This window comes from Colossoma macropomum, unplaced genomic scaffold (genome assembly GCF_904425465.1).
Source record: "Colossoma macropomum unplaced genomic scaffold, Colossoma_macropomum, whole genome shotgun sequence".
Classification (NCBI taxonomy): Eukaryota; Metazoa; Chordata; class Actinopteri; order Characiformes; family Serrasalmidae; genus Colossoma; species Colossoma macropomum.
In genome coordinates, this window is record NW_023495761.1 from 424445 (window position 1) to 441983 (window position 17539).

At 37.6% G+C, this 17539-nt stretch overlaps 1 protein-coding gene across 1 annotated transcript in view; it reads right to left on the bottom strand.

Annotated features, from left to right (window-relative positions):
- Positions 1–48: 48 nt before the first annotated feature.
- epha6 (eph receptor A6) overlaps positions 49–17539 on the bottom strand; it is a 181038-nt gene continuing 163547 nt past the window's right edge. Inside the window, exons 9-18 of the mRNA XM_036563446.1 lie at positions 16664–16734; positions 14977–15102; positions 12952–13137; positions 9729–9790; positions 8484–8693; positions 7172–7321; positions 5236–5429; positions 2288–2437; positions 1046–1154; positions 49–889 (exon numbers count right to left, since the gene is read on the bottom strand). Of these exons, the coding sequence (XP_036419339.1) occupies positions 857–889; positions 1046–1154; positions 2288–2437; positions 5236–5429; positions 7172–7321; positions 8484–8693; positions 9729–9790; positions 12952–13137; positions 14977–15102; positions 16664–16734 (1291 nt within the window). The 3' untranslated portion in view covers positions 49–856. The remainder of the gene's footprint in view (positions 890–1045; positions 1155–2287; positions 2438–5235; positions 5430–7171; positions 7322–8483; positions 8694–9728; positions 9791–12951; positions 13138–14976; positions 15103–16663; positions 16735–17539) is intronic.

The window sequence follows — 17539 nt, forward strand, 5'->3', positions numbered from 1 at the left end:
ACATATGAACCAAAGGAAATGTAAAATCGAGATATGGACATAAATGGGTTAAGAAACTATGACAATCTTTTGTGTCTCGCACGGCCAACAAATCACCAAACGATTCTAAATATCATTTGCATCCTAGCAGAACTTGTCCAAGTCTCGAATGTCAAGACCAGCGCGTACAATTCTTGAGTTTCGATGTGTCAGGCCTGATGCGGAAGCATGAGACCATGGCTTTCAGTCTTCCAAAAGGTCAAAGGTCGTTCTTGTATGGCATAGCGGACTGCCTGAGGAGGTCTATGGTTTTTGTATGGAGTTTTTTTTTCTAACAGAGTAAGATACAATTCTCTACTCCCAAACTTGGCTCTTTTCTGATGTTCCGAAAAGACCGCACATATTGCTGAGGAAAAAAAAAAAACAAAACAGATAAATAAATAAATAAATAAAAATAAATATAAAACAAACAAACAAAAAAATCACATACACATACATATAAATACCAGCATAAATATCAGATGTGATAAATAATGGGTTAATAGCCATATAAATCCACTGACATTCAACAGTCTCTCTTTTTCAGAGGCTCCAGGAAGTAGCATGATGAATAAACGATAAATATCTCTTTAAGACACGTACTCGATACATTAAAATAGCAAATATAACTATTAAAAGTTCTTGGACTGTGAATCCGGCCAGTCACCGAACTCGTAGGACAACTGACGGACTTGACATCACCATGGCGACAGTGCCGTGCTCTCGCTGAACCCTGATTGGCTGTCCATCTTCAACTGTTTTGCTCAGCACGAAGACAAATAACCAATGACATTCAGAATCTTCTTTCGGTCTGGCCGTTTCTCCTGGTTTGTATTGTTTATTGGAAGTCCTCAAAGGCCAGTTGAGAAGTCTTGAGAAAAAGCCAAAGCATTGCAGTTCTCTGAGTGTGGTTGGTAAGACAGATCAGGCCTGACTATGTGCATGTGTATGTGTGTGGGTGTGTGTCTGTGTGTATGTATGTGCGTGTATAAGTGTGTGTGTGAGTGTTCACTGGTCCGTCTCATACATGGAAGCCACTCTGTTGAACGTGGAGGAGCTGCAGTCGTAGCGTCTGTATGCTGCTCACTATCCTCCTCTGGTGGCCAATTAGGGACACACCAATCCTCCTGACATCGCTGTGGAGGAGACAGAATATCAAGCTAAGAAGAAGGTAGATAGAACATTACCAGCACTCACAATTGATTAAAACTTTGACACTGGTGATAGTATGAAGTGGTACATACACTCTTTAAAAAGATGGTTCTTCTAAGGTTCTTTGGTGAATGAAATGGTTCTGTATACAACCATGAACACTCAAAGAACCCTTTGCATGATTAAAGGGTTCTTAGTATGGTAGAAATGTTCTTCAGATTGATGGAGAATGTGCTATATTTTGCTCTATATAGAACCTTTTTGAAAAAAGTTCTGCTATTATTATGAGGTCAAGCTTGTAACAATAGCAGAACTCCTTTTGGTGTTTGACAGAACATATAACTTATAAAAAGGTTCTAAATACAACCATATACAGCACATTCTCCATTCATCTGAAGAACTCTTTCACCATGCAAAGAGCCCTTTAATCATGCAAAGAGTTCTATATAGAACCATTTTCTTTACTAAAGAATCTATGAAGAACCATCTTTTTAAAGTGTGTACTGCAGCAAACGTTTATTTAAACCGTAGGGAACGTCTGGATTACATGGGCCCTTTAAATGGGAGTTCCCCCAAAATTTCTGCATTATTAATTGGTTAAGATAAGATAAGGTATACAAAGTCATTTAAAGTAGTTCAATGTGAAGTGCACCATTCTGGAAAAACTTAAGATTCAGAACTGTTCACAGTGGTAGTGATAAGAACCAGATCCCTGAAGAGTTAAATGCCTCTAAAACGCAGTTATTACATGAAACAGCTATGAATACACTGCCTAATGCCTGAGACATTGTTTTGTGATAGTTTTGGCCTAAAACTCACAAAATACATTAATGTTAGAGAGGAACATTACATATAAAAACACAATTACACATAAAAACTGGCTATAGATGCACTGTAGACATTATGATTCCTGGTTCCTATCACCACCACTGTAAAGAAGTTTGAATCAGTAAGTTTCTCTTCAATTAACCATTTCATGTCAAAACACTGATAACTTTGTTTGCATTTCAATGATTGAATAATGCAGAATAAAAAATTTGTAATTCCCCTTTAAGTTTTCTTTTCTAAGGTTGTATATTTTGGCTATTAACAAAGATCACTGCAGTTTATCACTCACTCAATACTCATGCTGGAGATGGAGTCCAGGGTGGTGTACCCTGCTGCGATGAAGTTGTTCTTGTACTGACTCATCTTAATGGAGTCAAGCCAGTCACCGATGGAGATGAAGAGAGGGTAATCAGGCATGTCTTCTGGAGATTCTGGTAAACTGTGCAGACACAGAGGACAAATATGACAGCGTTTCAATTAAGCAGCAAACAAAGGATTAACCCCTCAAAGTCAACATGAATCAGAAATCATAATACATTTTCCTTCTGTACTGTGACACATTTCCTACTGAAAAACAGTATTAGGGAGACTCTCTGAGCTAGATGAGTATTAGTGGGAGTGCTAGAAGAGGGGGGATAACCAGAGACATGAACTAACAAGGTCAAAAAAGGACAATTTTAATTTCAGGTTGACACTTTCAGGTTGAAAAATGAGTCAAGTAGTTGCAAATGAATATGAACATAATACATATATTTTACACAATTATTGCCAAAACAAGTAAACCTAAGGAAATTGTGTTATCGTATTGTATTTTGTTTGTGTGCAACGACTTGACTCATTTCAACCATTTCTTTCAGTGTATAAGAACTCCGTAAGATATAATAAACCTGAAACAATGAAGTCCAAAATACTTTTCTAGAAAAGAAACTCTAGTGAACTCAACATGCAAGTCTGTGAAAAGACAACTCAACACTATGAGTCTGAAAGTATGAGTAGCTGACAAGTAGCTTTTACTGAGAAAAGAAAATAGACAAAAAAGAAAAAAGTTTGTAAATCAAACAAAGAAGCTGCTGTGTTCTCAGAACAATGGACTGACCACCCCAGAGTCCAGACCTCAACATCACTGAATATGTTTGGGATTATTTGGATTGGAGAAAGCAGAAAATGCAACCAACTTCTAAGACTGAACTTTGGAGGTGTGGAAAAATATCCCTGCAGATTTCTTTAAAAAACAGAAAGCCAGTCTCTAAACACACACTAAACACTGAAAAAAGGTTCTATTTAATTGTTTTAATTTAAAACAATGTAATTGTTTTAATTTAAGTCTTTGTGTCATTGTCTGTTAAATACATGCTTTCTGCCTTTTTTATCTGACTTTGAAAAATGAATTTGTATTTAATGGCCATTTTGACAGGACATAAATGAAGGGTGGTTTCTGACTTTTGCACATTACTGTACACATACATATAGAAGTCTGCAATCTGCCAAATAGAGATAAGTACATAAAATGCATAATCTGAAAAGACCCTACAGGCCACCTGAGCCTGTTAGGTCCAAATTATATTACTGCTATCTTCTGGAATTATTACTGACACCAGTAGTTATTACTGACATTCCAAGCTGACAGTTAAATCCTCTGATCTCAGTAATTTCTAGTGACATTCTCGAAATTGCAAATTTTAGTGACACATGATGCTTATTAGTCAGAATAAATCAGAATAAAGCTCCGTAAGTAGATGTTACACTATAATATCAGGCTTCTGCGGTCACAGTTTCATCAAAATTGTAGCCCTGCCTGAATTGAACATCAATGTCAACAGCTATATTTGTCAGTAATAATTGCAGAGAACCAGAGGCACAGCTTGCTTTCTCAGTACATGGGTGCAAGCTACAGGAATGATATAAAACCTGCAGTATCAACACATAAAACTTTTAATTGGCACATTTAATTGTGAGCTATCATGCAATGATAATAGTCACTGTGGAAAAAGTACATTTAATAGATATGTTAGCAAGCCAGCAATCATCTGATTAGCTTGCCCTTGCTCTTGGTTAATTCGATGACTCCCTTGTTCTGCTGCGAGTTGCCAGCCCCTTTTTAAAATCTCCTATTTTTGGTCACTATCCAACAACAAACCAGCAGCACTCCTTCTATGAGTGTGTAAGGTTAAGTGCTAGTTAGCTATAGCTTGCTTTCCCATTCTCAGACATTATGTCTGACTTATGTGTCAGACATGTTTTGATGGTGCCTAAAATGGGCTTTATGATTCCACAAAAAAGACTGCTTAGCTTACACAGAGTAGTGCAGTGGAGTTACCTGTCCGCTGCTGTCTCTACTTTCAAGGAGCAATTTGATGAAAAAAATGGCCGTAAATTGTTTATAAGACCTTTATTAAATGTAAAAACATGCTAATTCTAGCCTCAAGTAAGCAGTACCCAGCAGCACACAGGTTGAAAACCCCTGCTGTAAAGGCTTGTCTCTCTTGTTGGTGATGGGTGTACGGCACCCACAGAACCCACTAAAGCTCCACTAAGGCAGAAGACTCTGCTGTGTGAATAGGCCTCATGCTTAACTCTAAAGTCCCAGGAAACTTAAATTCATGTTTCTTTCTAGGTTGGTTAAACTTGCTCTTGTGGGCACACAAAATATATGTCCTGTGAATAACTTTCCAGTGTCTGAAAAATGATGGTTTTACTAACATCCTCCTCTCTTGATGTAAACTGGACAGTGTTAATCTTGAGTGGTGTGTATGTAAGCAGTACTCTCACCAACCAAACCAAACAGCTAGGCATTGCTAATCCATTGCTACGCTATCCTAGGTGGTTGCTAAAGTGTTGCTAAGCCATTGCTATGGTACTGCAGGTAGTTGCTAAGGCGTTGCTAGGTCATTACTATGAAATCCCAGGTGATTGCTAAGGTGTGGCTAGACTATTGGTATGTTATCCCAGGTGGTTACTAAGATGTTGCTAGGCCATTGCTATGGTATGCCAAGTGGTTGCTAAGGTGTTGGTAGGCCGTTGCTATGGTATCCTGGTTGGTTGCTAAGGTGTTGCTAGGCCATTGCTATGGTATTCCACATGGTTGCTAAAGTGATGCTAGGCTGTCTTGATCCTGAGTTTTGTGGTACTAGCTTGAAAAAAATTTGTACAAAAAAAGCTTATAATAATAATAGTAAGGTAATGAAGAACAGTAAGAGCAATATGGAGCAGGGTAAAGTGTAGTTGATGGAGCTCTACCTGTGCACGTCCTCCACCAGTGTGAGCAGGCTGCTGGGGTTACGGATGAGCTTGTCCAGGAAGCTGACCACATCATGGAAACGCGGCCGCTGGCTGCGTTCCTTCTGCCAGCAGTGCAGCATCAGCTGGTGCAGAGCCACGGGGCAGCCCATGGGGGCTGGCAGCCGGTAGCCCTCCTCAATGGACAGGATAACCTACATGGAACCATGTTGGAGCACATTTAAGCAAAGAGATCTCAGACCAAGTTTTTAAAGTGCCAGTATTCTGCATTTTTCTTGTATTCCTTATATTGTATTGTAGTACCATATGTTATTCTTGACAAATGTATTAATCTTATACTACTCCACTCCTATAACTCTTGCCTGCATGAATGGCCAGGTCTAATCTGATGTAGGATGAATGGGTGGTGATATGTAAATATGTTCATGACTGTTACATGAACTGCATGGACTGGTGTGTAAACGGTATGTTTTGAAACAGTGTGAGTGTTTACACTGAATATCAAACTGCCGTACTTCAAAAAAGAAAGAAACTTTTTATTTTATATGAAAAGGGCCCCTAAAATATTGGTGATGTGTTACTATGGGAAATGGAACGTAAGTATAAGATGTTTAATAGATCTTTCAGAAATGCAAGTGTATATCTAAAATAATCAGCAACTTACAACACTGAACATGTCTGTGTTAAACTGGACATTTAAACTGGACTGTTATTTATCTATTTTAAACCTCATAGTAACATAAAAAGATTTTTACCCATTTCATTTACTACAGTGAATAAAAAAGTACACTGAATTTACTTCATGAACGTATGTCATTTGATTGAAAGAAATTTTGTATTATTTACTTTGAAATTATGTGCACGTTTGTATCAAGTCAATTTAATACCTTTTTTCAGTGTAAGTACCAGTATAGACAAACATGCATTCTACAGACCCCTTCTTACTGAATATACCATCTGCAATATGTTTAGGCATTTTGCCTTTAGCCCTATTTGAGCTGGATTGGTTTTAACAGAGGAGATCTGGTAATGTAATCTGTGCATGATTTAACTGGATGATATATATGGGTTAAAGAATCTGTCTAATTTCCCTAAATTACTTCAAATGGATCAGTGTGTGGAATTGGAGCTTTCTGTGCACTACTGCGTTTTCTAAAAGAAGCTCCCTCCTGCCTTTATTGTTGGAAGCACTGTGATAATACGCGCACACATTAAGAACAGAATTCACATCGCTATGTTAACACTTCTAATTGATTCTTTTAATCAGAGTACCTATAAAAGGTGACTGAAGTGTGAAATGTAGTCATAGGTAAAAGTTTGGGCACCCCTGGTCAAATTAAATGTGTTGTTGAAAGTGAAAAAAAAATGAACACGTCCTTTACAACAAACACACTTATATATAGTTACATATACTTATATAGTTCACAATTTCTATTGATTTTCTGAGTTTAACATATAAAATAAGGATAAAACATAGAATATAAAATATCGCATTTTCAGGTTTTTTTGTTTGTTTGTTTTATTTCCCAGTATGTTAAATTCAGCCAAAAACTGTAATTGTGCACTAAATGTGCAGACGTTTGTTCTCTGTTGAGGATGTGTTCATTTCTTTTCAGAAAATCAACAAAACATAATTTGACCAGGGGCACCAAAACTTTTGCATATGACTGGATATTCTGATTCGTATGCTTTGTTGCTCTGAATGGTACTTTGTAAGAAACAACATACAAATCCATGAATTTTCAGCTATGTTAGATCATGTCTTTTACATATCAAGAAAGTAATGCGCATGCATGAGTATAGAGAAATCACATTAGTAACAGAGATGTCTCTACTCAAGATGTCTCAAGAAGTGTTCATTTTTTTTTACCCAAAGTAAAGAAGAAAAAAGTAGGTCACAAAATGAATAGGCTTTTGAAAGGGGAGAGGAGCTCACATCCTGATTAGACATTTCCCAGTATGGCCGCTCTCCATAAGACATCACTTCCCACATGACGATGCCGTAGCTCCAGACGTCGCTGGCAGAGGAGAACTTTCTGTACTGGATGGCCTCTGGAGCCGTCCAACGAATGGGGATCTTCCCTCCCTGAAAAACACATTATACATACATAATTTCCACATGAATACAAAATATTACATCAACACAATTATTGCCAAAAGTAAATACATTGCCAAAAGACAAAGTTCTGTAGATGTAATATATTTTATTCATGTGGAAATGATGGACAGATTTTAATCAAGTCAGTTCAGTACATCACTTTTTATCTTGTTCTCTTTGACTCTTTTCCTCTTATAATTCAGCTCATGTGTCATAAAATCACTGTAAAACTACCCAGTTGCTAAGACTGCCAGTCTATCTAGTCATAAAAGAAGATCCAATTTACTCAAAATTCACTACTTTTCCTAGAATCGAACAGGAGTGGATTGTGTTAGCTTGCTGAGTTTCTCACAGATAGCATTAAGAAAAGGTTCAGTATATTCTGTTTCTAGCACTCTCCACCAGCTCATCACATTTTAATTACACTGTCCACCTTCAGAGAAAACTATCACAGTCTTTCGACATGCCAGACCCAGAGCCAACTCTCTTCCACACCAGCCGAACACTCAGAACTTCCTGACACAAATGACACTCACTTAAGAAAAGTAACGCAACTAGAAAAGAGCGTTTCAAACATTTTGTTGGCATTGAAGCTGGCATTAGTGCTACTATGGTGAGTGAGATAGCAGCCAGCCAACATAGGCCCCCCCGAATACCAGGGGATATTTCACACACTGCGTAAATATAAATCTACAAAATTCATTACATAGTTATTCAATGAAATGCATTACATTCTATATCAACACAGTCTAGTCTGCCTTTTCAGCTTTTTTTCTGTTCTCACATCAGGAAATGACAAAAATGTTTTCTGTATCTGATTATATCTACAACAATATGTTTTATTCAAATTATTTTTTATTCTAAAGTGATATAAAATAAAATAATATAATTTAATCAAATAAAAGTGGCTTCAACTTAAAAGTGTCAGGGATTGGACGTTTAGGACCTGCTCTTTTAACAGAATGCATGTAAATGTTTTAATGAGCTATGAGTGAGGAATGATTAATATCAAATAAACTCCATGTTTTAGTGAAACAGTACCAAAACCTTCTTGGTTATGTCACTCTCCATGAGAAGCCTTATTAGGTTTCTCAGATATTGAAATTCAGTAGTAGGAATGTGTGTACGTGTGTGTGTGTGTGTGTCTCACCGTGGTGGTGTAGGCTGCCTCCGGGTCGTCCTCCAGCACCCTGGACAGGCCGAAGTCCGACACCTTACACACCAGGTTGTCATCCACCAGAATGTTCCGGGCTGCCAGGTCCCGGTGGACGTAGCCGATGTCGGACAGGTACATCATACCAGAGGCGATGCCGCGCAGCATTCCAACCAGCTGGATGACGGTGAAGTGCCCATCGTGCTTCTGTGAGAGAGAGAAAGAGAGAGAGAGAGAGAGAGAGAAAGAGAATGGAAGCTACATTCAGTCAAGTGAGACTTCATCCTTGCACAAGTGGATTACTGTTGCTATACACTACACTGACAAATGTAATGCACTGAATTGACTTGGTATAAACGTGTACATCATTTCCACATATATTCCTATGTATTTATGTACATCATGTATTTATATTTTACTCATTTGAATCAAGTCAATTAAACAAATCCCTTTTTTCAGTATATATAATAGAGGCACTTAAGCCCCCCTAAGTGTTTGTCCTATTCACGGCTATGTAATCAAGCCCATCATCAAGTGGTTATTAAATTGGGAAATGCCCACAGATCTGCCCCACTTAATGTAGCTGATAATTTATTTTCATCACTAAAAATAATACATGTTGTCTGTACTCATCTCAGAGTACTGCATAGATTGCCATTATAAAGAAAACACAGAAAAAAAGGAACATAATTTAGTGATGGAAATAAAATAATAATAATACAAAGATTAAAAAAAGAGAAAAATAAGTAGAAAAGATAGAAATATACACCATTATAGTAAACTGAAAATAGTAAAAACGAGGAAAATAAAAAATATACTATCAAATAAAAATATATATATAAATATAAAAATACACTCAGACTAAATTAATCAGACTAAAATCTTGTAACATTAATGTACATTAAAACTAAGCTGATGATTTTTCTTTCTCCTGTAAAGTTACTGTTTCTGAGATACAAGATTTTGTTACAGTATAATTGATTTGCAGTCTTTTATGCTAGATAACAGTAGTTTTATATTTATTATCAGTGCTGTAATTTTAAAGACTTTCTCATGCTTGGAGTAGTCCTTTATGTTAGGCCAGCATTTTAAGAGTAATAGCGCTTGTTCTGAAAATGTGGAGCAAGCACATCATTTTTAGCATGGGCAATTGTTGACTAGTAGGGCCAGTGTAGGAATGCTAACTGGCATTCATGTTAGCATGGATGAAGTATGTCTTGCCATTTAAGGAAATGGCCTTACCCTCAGGAATGAGTCCAAAGATCCATTCTCCATATACTCCACTACTATCATCACTGGACGACCTGCACACACACACAGGACAGCCTTTAATATATCTAACACAAGAAGAAGGCGAAGCTACATTCAAGTGAGGATGGACTAAAATAGAGTTACACTGTTAATTATTGCAATACAATACAATTCTGAAACCAACATATTTTATCTTAAGATATTTATTGTAATATCACAGCAAATTATTGTAAGGGTCATGTTGAGCTGTACCGCATGGGGTTTTGGGATACGAGAGTTAAAAAGATGTAAACATTTTCATAAAAACATCTTTGTTTTTTTCTGATGATACAGCTTTTGGTATTTTAAACACTTTAAAAGTTTTTGCTGGATTTTTATCTTTTTTGGATTGTTTAAATACTGGAACACTGAAGTATTGACAAAAAATGTTTTTGTTTGTTTATATTGACAGAAAAGTTTTTGTTCATGTTAGTGCAAATCATAAGCAAAGTCAACATGTCTGTTAAATGTGTATTTGCATTTTAAAAATACATATTTCACAAATTCTGGACATATACAGTGACAAACCTTTTTATTGTTTAACAGATTTATTCGTCTGGTAACTTTTTTTCATATATAAATTTAAAGTAAATTACAGGCTGCTGAGCTGCATTTCTTTTACAGTTGTTATATACAATTACAGGATACTATTGTATTTTTAATTACAATTACTGTAAGTACGTTACCAGAATACAGCTACATCACAGTAATCTTGTGTTCCAGGTGACTGTTCAGTCAGAGTATACAGTTCCTATTTCACTGTTAATAATGTTCAGTAAATTACTGTTAAAGTGAAGCACCTAGTAGCCAGTAATTTGCTGCAATGTTTAGAGTGTAGATGAAGAGGAAGAGAGATATAGAACATAAACCTGTTGACTCACAACACATTTATAACAGATCCAGTGTGCAGGTGCTTCCAAAGCTGCCCAATGAATACTATCACAAGTGTGTTTTCAGCCAACAAGGATTCTATTATTCTCTATGCACAGGGATATAAGGCAATAGTACAGTCAGTGGTAAGTGGCCATATGCTACAAATGCGACTGATAGAGATTAGACACTGGAGTATTACTTTAATGGTGGAGAAAAGAAAGAGTTTAAAAGCTTTGTAACACCTCTCTAAACACCCTCATTCAAGCTTATTCATAGTATTAGCCAGGGGAGCTGACAATGAGCACAATTAATGCACTTCATTTTCACCCCAAACTAAGAATAAATGTGCAAGTTTGTGCATCAGTCAACCTGTTCCTCAAAGCCACATAAACATGCTCCTGTCCTGTTTTATAATGTGTTGCAGGCATCAAATTTGGAACATAAGCATATATTCATATGCACACACACACATACACCCACACACACACACACACACACACACACCCACACACACACACAAACACGCACACAGACACGTTGTATTTTTGTGCCGTTTTCAATTTAATATAGTTGAGTGATTTACTTATTACTGCTTTTTATTGGCATTTCACATGCTGTTCCCACTTTTTTGGAACTGAGGTTTGTAACACTGTCCCATTCACCCTAGCAGTGCACCTCAGTTCATAACCTGCATCAGCACCTGCAGCATCAGCTACGCTTCACACTGCATAGTTACCGCCACAGCTCCTCTCAGCCACTCTTTATGAAGCACTCATCCGATTCCTCTAATTACCCCCAAACTGCCTGAGCCATTAGACTGATTAGCCAAATCCCTGCTGAGGGCAGGCCTGCAGAACGAGCGAATAAGAAAAGAGAGATGAAAGAGCTGAGGATGAAAAAGAAAGAGAAGCAGAGAGAGATGAGGTGTAGAAATGTAGAGTATGAGGCTGGTGAGTGTTTGTGTTTTTATGTATGCTGTTTATTAAACTTCACAACACAATCTATTGCAGCTTCTTTGCTAGGCCTGATCAGAGGTGTCATATTAGATGCTGACTTTGACAAAACAGTTGTTTGTTTTTTGGACAAACATTGATTCAAAGAACATTATGATCAAGCTCCACTCTTGCTTCTGATCAGAGAAAATTCACAGGTGTTTCTGTCCATCCTTCCACTGTGAGATGACACCTCAACACTATGAGTCTGAAAGGATGTGTAGCTGACAAGAAGCTATTGCTGAGAAAAGGAGATAGACAGAAATAGGCAAAAAAGAAGAACATTTGCAAATCAAACAGAAGGTTCTGGTGGTCAGCTTAGAACAATGGACTGACCACCAGTTGAGTCTGAGTCCAGACTCAATATCACTGAATGTGTTTAGGGTTACTTGGATTGTGAGAAGCAGAAAATGCAACCAACTTTTAAGACTGAACTTTGGAGGTGTGGAAGAATATCTCTGAAAAGAAGTTTCCTGAAAAGAAAGGAATCTGTAATGCAGGCAAAAGAAGTCGGCTTATAAGGTCTGTGATGTACAAAAAACATCACTCATTTTCACATGACCCTTTTTCAACTTCTTTGCAGAATTAAACAAGCTGGATTTGCTACTGCGCCTCTTTTCTGAATAGATGCCTTTTATTCTGGCTTACTCAAAAAGCAGTCTAGGCTGAAACACTTCTTGTAACTTCAGTGTGAATAGGCAGGGCTAAAATGCTGTAGGCTGAGTAGATATGTAAATATGCAGGTTTTTGTGACATTGCATTGACAACAGGCCGTTTTTGCAGCTATATATGTGTGGTGTGTGTTTGTGTGTATGTGTGCAAATTGCATGATATAGGCCCTTTAAAGCTGCTCATCTTAGCTGTAAATGATTATTTACTTGGAAGCTCCCTAATGTTAGATTAAAGGCAAACAGACATTAAAACAACAACTTCAGTGCATTAGCTTAACATTTCCGTACCTGTTGTCACTGCAGCCCAGTATTTATAGTTCCTAACTTGGCTAATCAATACATTCATTTAGTTGTATTTCATTAAGCTGTACTTTATTAAGTACTTGATTATCATTAAATTGAAACGGATGTACAAGCGGAGAAGTTGCATCAATAAGAAAAGAACCAAATGAGTGTTTTATGTGTTCTGACCATCTCACAAGACGAAAATATAGCACAACTAGACTAATAAAAAATTTTCCTGGTTTGCACAAATGGGAACATTTGCAGCTACAGTCCTGTGCAAACATCTATACATCCCTAATAATGTAAAGATTAAGTTAAAAAGAGTTTTGATGATGGGTAGACTTATTGTCTTACTCTTAGTGACCACGCCCTCCAGTCTGATGATGTTAGGGTTGTCAAACTGTCCCATGATGCTCGCCTCTCGCAGGAAGTCCCGCCTCTGCCGCTCAGTGTAGCCACCCTTCAATGTCTTGATGGCCACTGGGGTCTCCTTCTTCCCTGGAGTTCGGAGACGACCACTACACACCTCCCCAAACTCACCTATAACACACACACACAACACCTTCAGTGTTGCAAACCAGATATATGTGCACTCCCTTGTAAATATACTCTCTAGTCACTAGATGGCAGTGGCATGACTACAGAAGCATGGTCCACTGAAAAGATTTACTGTATAACAAACCAGCCTTCAAGAAATATCACAGCACTTCTCAACTTAATCCCTACTTGCTGCATCTGTAACATACGCAGACAATAATTAAAAATCACTGAAAAGTCAACTTCAGCACTGCCTTCTATTATAACTGATTTTTAGTCACTCCTCTTTCAAATGTCCTTAATTTCTTTCTTTTAATTACACAGAAATACATTACAGTTATTATCTGTGGCAATTGACTGTACGCTACAGATGCAACAGAGAGAGTCATTAAGCTGATTAAGCTAATTTTGTCGCTGTCCAAAACCAACCAACCAACCAACCAACCAACCAACCAACCAACCAAACAAACATACAAACAAACAAACAAACATCTCCAAAACAGTAACTTTACAGGAGAGGGCAAAAACATTTAGCTAATGTAAAAAGATTTAATGCCAAGTAAGTTTGGAGCACTTCTACTGATGCATTCATCATAAACTTTTCACACAATGTCAAAAGGCCTGTGTTCAAATAATGTACAAAAATAAAAATAAAAAAGGAGATGTTTCTTTTTTTGGAGAGCGACAACATGTAAATGTGTTGAGGTTTGTGACATCAAAACAAAACATGCTATTTTTGTAGCTTAGCTTTCATATATGGATCATATGGACTGGGCAACTATTCATAACTTTAACAAAGCTTACATGCCACATCAAACTATGTGATTAAAAAAAGTGAGGAAAATTTGTTTTTTCATAAAAAATAAAAGTGTGTGATCGCTTCATAAAATACTTATACAATAAAAAATTCCAGTAAGGAACTTTTACAGTGTTTGTCCAAATGGCCTTTAAAAAGACTAATCACAAGAAATAATAATAATAAAAAAAAAAACTTATTGCATTCCTTCTTAAAAGTATGCCACTCTTGTAAGAAAACATCCCTGTAGTAACTAGTTAGGTAGGAACTTTACAGGAGAATGATCAGAATGTTTATAATGTTAAAGTAATAAGATTACTTTAATGTAATGAAATTTTACTTTAATGTAATGAGATTTTACTTTAATGTAATGAAATTTTACTTTAATGTAATGAGATTTTATTTCTGTAAAGTTTCTTTGGACTATTCTATTGGTCCATTCACTATGACATGCTCACACAAAGCAAATGTCTGTTCTTTCAAATCATGTAAAAAAGAGTCATGAGGTTTTCATATGACAGCGAAAATGTATGCTCACTGGCCACTTTATTAGAACCCCTGCTTTGTAGGTGCTCCTGATGGATAGTAGTGTTAGAGCCTGTGGTCTATGTGTTGATGCACTATTTGAGTTATCTGTACCATAGCCCTGCATCAGTGGTCAGTTTCTGACCACAGAGCCGCTTTTAGCTGGATATTTTTGGAACTTGTGTACAAAAACTCCAGCAACACAGCTGTATCTGATACATTTTTACTAGTGCCCCACATTACTATGCTACTACCATGTCAGTATCACTGCTGTGTTCAGAACAGTCCTCCACCCTGATGATATTTAGTCAACAGCGGTCTTGTTGAACTGTATAGGGGCCAGCTGACAAACTGTGCATGAAATCAGATGGACTACAGTCTGTACACCTACTTAGTGGGACCTATAAGGTGTAAGTCATAAAGTGACTAGTGAGTGGAAATACAGGGTGGGTGTTTCTAATAAAGTGGCCACTGACTGCTGCAGTAAAACAGACAGATCAAGCAAACCCCAGAGCTCATACCAGCTCCAATAACTCTCTCTATACGGATGCGGGATGGGTCAATCTCTTTGGCAAAGTCATGGACAGCCTGCGAGGGATCTTCATAAGTGTCCGGATCAACATAGGTCTTTATTCCTGGGAATGGCACTGAAAAACAAGAAAAGATACAGAGGAAGATCAAAAAGTATTGCTAAGCAGGCTAGCACTCATTACTTAGCTGGTTTGCATTACCACTGTGCAGAAAGCAGGGTCGTGTTTACTTTCTCCACTCCTGGAAAGCCACATCACAGCACAGTGGAGTGGCTTCCCTGCACTATGAACACCTGCTGCACCTCCTGAGGGGCTGGATAATTAGCTGATGAGTTGAATCAGGTGTGCTAGGACTATCTAGTGCTGCAGCTCTCAAGGACAAGGAGAAACAAACAGTGTGAAGCATGCGGGGGTGTGTGTGTATGTGTGTGTGGACAATAAAAACAGTTTTGACCTCTTAAAATCCCAGGGTTATTACATACTAAAGCTTATTATTCAGTGACTACAGGGACTTCAATGCAAACTGGCTGAGCTATTCTTAGGCTATAGAGGTGTGTAATAAAACATTGGGCCTACCTGTGGGCCCTGGCCATTTAAGCAGTTAACTTACAATATCAGGACCAACAAAATATAAAGTGCTTTCATACAAAAGATTCATGTTTCATTTGTTTAAAGCTGAAAAGGAGAAACCATATTTTTTTAGTTACTCAGGTTATGGAATACAAATGGGACATTTATATATATTTCGTATAGGACACATTATTACATATAAGTACTTAAACAAATATAATCTATAATGGACATATTATTATTACATATATAGAACTGTGCAAAAGTCAGAGACCACCTTTTATTTATAGTGCCGTTAAAAAGTATCCCCCCCCACCCCCACTTTTTTTTGCCACAGCAGCCTTAAACCTTAATTTTGTTTCTTTTGAGTCATTCAGAGGGGGATTTGCTCTTGTGCTTCAGATTGTTGTCTCACTACATAACCCTGTTGCACTTGAGCTTCAGATCATGGGCTGATTACTGAATATTTTCCTTCAGGATTTTCTGTTAGAAAGCAGAATTCATGGTTCTGTCAAATACAGCTAGTATCCCAGGCCCTGCAGCAGCAAAGCGTCCCATCACCAGCTCTCTACCACCATCATGTTTTACTGTTAGTATGATGCTCTTATTAGGGAATGCATGTTAGTTTTATGTCAGATGTAACAGAACACCGTCTTCCAAAAAGTTTCTTTACTATTCTCTTGGGTAGCAGTGGTTTTTGTCTTGCAGTGCTCCCATTTTTTTGAGACCTTTTAGCTAAAGTCACTTTGCTGGAAAGGTTCTACCTAAGTGACATTAAGTTTCAACAGATTCAGCTCAAATATTGTGTAACTTAATTACTTTTTCCCACAGGGACAGATGGTGCTGGGTAACTTTTTTCCTTCAATAAATAAAATGATCTTTTAAAAACTGCATTTTGTGCTTTCTCAGCTTGCCTTTTTCTTACACTAAATATTGTTTGAAGATCTGAAACAACAGCATTTGTGGCAAATTTGCAAAAACAGAAGAAATTAGGGGGGGGGTGATACACTTTTTCATTTGATGTATGATCCCGTGTCCTGACATTATATAACAATAATACATGTGTATGTATGTGTGTGTGTGTGTGTGTGTGTGTGTGTGTGTGTACCATGTCCATTCTGATATTGCGTCCTTCTCTTGTCCTCTGATTTCAACTTGGACTTAATATACCACTGACACCTGAGAGAAAAATACTGCCGTTAGTAATAACGCAAAGAGTGTCATATAAAACACACCAAATCTGATGGTCGAGATACAGATGAAAAAGGCATCCCGGGCATAAATCCAAAGAATATTCATCTGACAACAATGAGAGCATGATAGATCAGGGGTCTCTCTATATATTTTATTTGCTAGATGTATTAAATGGGAAAGTCTGATATATTGGTTATTGACATTGGTATCAGCCACAACAAGTAATTAATTAATGGTTATCATTATCAGCCCAGAAATGTAATACTGGTGCATCCCCAGTGACAAACTGTATAAGCTGTTTTTGATTACTCTGAGCCAGTGGTCACCAACCCTCCTCCTGGAGATCTATTTTCTTGCAGAGTTTAGGTCCAATTTGCCTCCTCTTCCTCCTTACCCTTACCTAACGATGACGTATTTGATCCAGCCAATCAAGGACTTCTGAAGATGTTAATTAGCTGGAGCAGGTATGGCAGATTATGGTTGGGACTACACTCTTCAGGAAGGTAGATCTCCAGGACCAGGTTTGGCGACCACTGCTCTGCAATGTTTTTGATGTCGACCTGCTCCTGTTTAACATTACAGATCTAGGGTTGCTGTTTATGGTGCTGAACTGCTCATTTTTAACAATAAAGAACCAGCATCACTGTTCATGGTGCTGAACTGTCCTTTTTTAATGTTACAGAGGCAGCGTCCCTGCTGATGGGAGAAGTGTCTGGCTGTAGACATGCACTCTCAGCCTGACATGCACCGCCAGCCTATTAATGATGTCAGTGCACGCTCTACCATGACA